This window comes from Dreissena polymorpha, chromosome 5 (assembly GCF_020536995.1).
Source record: "Dreissena polymorpha isolate Duluth1 chromosome 5, UMN_Dpol_1.0, whole genome shotgun sequence".
NCBI classification, from domain to species: Eukaryota; Metazoa; Mollusca; class Bivalvia; order Myida; family Dreissenidae; genus Dreissena; species Dreissena polymorpha.
The window spans coordinates 4,875,295-4,877,794 of NC_068359.1; the positions used below are offsets into that span (position 1 = coordinate 4,875,295).

Genomic DNA, 2,500 nt, shown 5'->3' on the forward strand with positions numbered 1-2,500 from the left:
AACATCGAAACTAGTGAACGGAAGAGGTTCGTGTGTTTCATTGTTAAATTAAAAAAGGCATTATTATACTGAATTATTTTAAAACTTTACATAAAAAAACGGTAAAAGTATCGATATAGTTTGGCAAGTAACAGTAACCGACCGCCGATACAAGCTTTGAATTGTCAATGAAATTGACCTGCAGGAGAGAGTGGGTGCATAACTATTGAACATGTTTTCCTCTTTGTTTTATTTAATAATTAATATATAACTATGTATTATATAAATAATGGTTTATTTGTATTCTCTTACTCCCTCCAACAACAATGATAGGGGAATAGATAGTAATTTTACACGAAATAATCCATGGAATTTTGTTCATCCAGCTATGCAGCTATAGATACAGCACACAATTTTTCTGTATCAATGGTTTTATACCCTCGGTATGTTTATACTTAATATATCTGACAATGCTTGAAATACCACATTTAAGCAACGCAAAGAGTTTGAGATAAATCGCGTCAATCTCGTAGACTTTACGTCAATGTAAGATATATAGCATATTCTCTGAAAATAAACCAAACTCACCATTGTCGTGTGGCGTGCGAAATGAAAAAAAGGCAAGTTACCGATTTCAATGTGTATATTTTTAACATGTCTCTACATGCGAATTTCACAAATGAAAGGATGTTTTTCTGTACACGCTATATCGCCCCAATCGTAGCCGTTCTGTCCGTACTGCAAGAGGAGGCAGTTTTGCACGTTGCCCACGTTGTTGGGCTGTCCCACGTGCCAGTTCGTGTAGTTCAAGCTGTAGGGACGACCGGTGTCCGTCCACACGAAATTCCCTTCCGCTCGCTCGTCATTTCCGCTCGTGTACCAGCCATGCTGACCGGCTACGGAGTATGCTATTCAACGATCAAAATGAGTGATACAAATAGAAATCTTCTGTTAATACATCAATTTCACTTTACAAGGATCTAAATAGATATAGTCATTGTAGGTCTGTTAACATTCATCATTTCTTTCAGAACGAACAAATAAGCATCGTATATGCAGCAAATTTATTTTAAAAAGGTCTTAAACAGGTTTCGATAACACGATGATACGTAACTCTACCACCGACAGCATCTGAACACTTGAAATATTACAACATTAATGCTATAAACGCAGGTTTTCCCCCAGGATTTTGTACGGCAAAGGGGCAAAGACCCTCAGATTTTAATCCAATTCTCCAAATTTTGTAATTTTCATGTCTACTGTATTGTATTCGTCATATTTTTAGACTCAAAACAAGCACATGATGACATGGTTTTGAAATGCAAGAACTAGGGTACCCCAGATTTTAAATTCAGTAACAGTCGCAACCCTGATTTTCAAATTAAAGCACATGGGTACCTCAGATTAGAAAATTCATGATCATTAACGCACCTGATTTTGCGATTCATCTACAGTGGCACCCCTGATTTGGAATTCAAGCTAAGTGGCAGCACAGTCCTTAAAGTCCGCATAGTGAACATTAAGCTACAACTCTATAAAAATAAAATACGTGTAATTAACTATAAATTCCAAATTGTTACCTGAGTCGGTCTGAATAGTGTCGACCAGGAACTCCTGCTCCTTGCGCGAATTAACGCTGACGAGGTGACCATTGGGCGCCTCCGACTTGCACACCTTGACGGCTTCATACCAGCTCAATGCCGTGATGTGGAACGTGTAGCAGGAGGTGTCGTTTCCGGTGATCAGCTTTCGAGCGCCAGCCGGGCACTTTGGGAGAGCTTTTTGGTTGAACAGATTCAATGATTTGCATGTTATACTAGGCCGTGATTGAATGGGGATATTTTGTGTATTGTTCTTTGTATACCAGTACACTAAATTTGCTTTGATACTCACTTTTTTAATCTTATATAGCACCATTCATAAAATGACCGTACACCATAACATACTGCATCACAACATACGTGTAATATTGCTCTTCAGATTATAAATCACTTGATTAAAGTCTTTACGTTTTCGTGTTTATAAATAAGTAAATGTATTCATTATGTATTATTACGTTACAATGTATTTCAAATCGGAGAAAACATAGTCTTACAACTATCTATATGATAATTGAAAATGATAATTGATCATATATGTACCAGAGCATGAAGTGTTGTATACATAGATGTCGTCCACGGCAGTGTAGCCGGCGGTGTCGCGGTTGGTGTGGTAGGAGCTGCCAGTGTAGATGAAGTAAGAGCTGGTCGATGCTTCCACGACTAACTATATCCAGATGGGATTGACTGACATAAGTCACAGAGTTAAGGGGGTTTCGGGACATGCATGTTTTCAATAGGTCCAATAAATAAAAATAAAAACACTTACACTGCACAGCTATAGAAATATGCATTTTAATTGCAATACAAATTGGTTATGTGCATTGACATCATGTAGACATATGAGCAAAGAATATAACGCACATCGTGATCTTACATATTCAGCAAACGTGTGTTTCCAAATATCCATTCAATGGCTACAT

The 2,500-nt window shown here is 37.6% G+C and overlaps 1 protein-coding gene across 9 annotated transcripts in view; it reads right to left on the reverse strand.

The window, feature by feature from the left end:
* LOC127832276 (MAM and LDL-receptor class A domain-containing protein 2-like) overlaps positions 1-2,500 on the reverse strand; it is an 18,835-nt gene that overhangs the window by 7,778 nt on the left and 8,557 nt on the right. Inside the window, exons 7-9 of one of the 9 annotated variants that reach the window (XM_052357665.1) lie at positions 2,121-2,244; positions 1,560-1,757; positions 605-887 (exon numbers count right to left, since the gene is read on the reverse strand). The exons of 6 other annotated variants lie outside the window; for them this stretch is intronic. In XM_052357665.1, coding sequence (XP_052213625.1) covers positions 640-887; positions 1,560-1,757; positions 2,121-2,244 — 570 coding nt within the window. In that variant the 3' untranslated portion in view covers positions 605-639. Of the gene's footprint in view, positions 1-604; positions 888-1,559; positions 1,758-2,120; positions 2,245-2,500 lie in introns of those variants that run through there. 2 more of the 9 variants (XM_052357670.1, XM_052357668.1) reach the window with 2 other exon arrangements.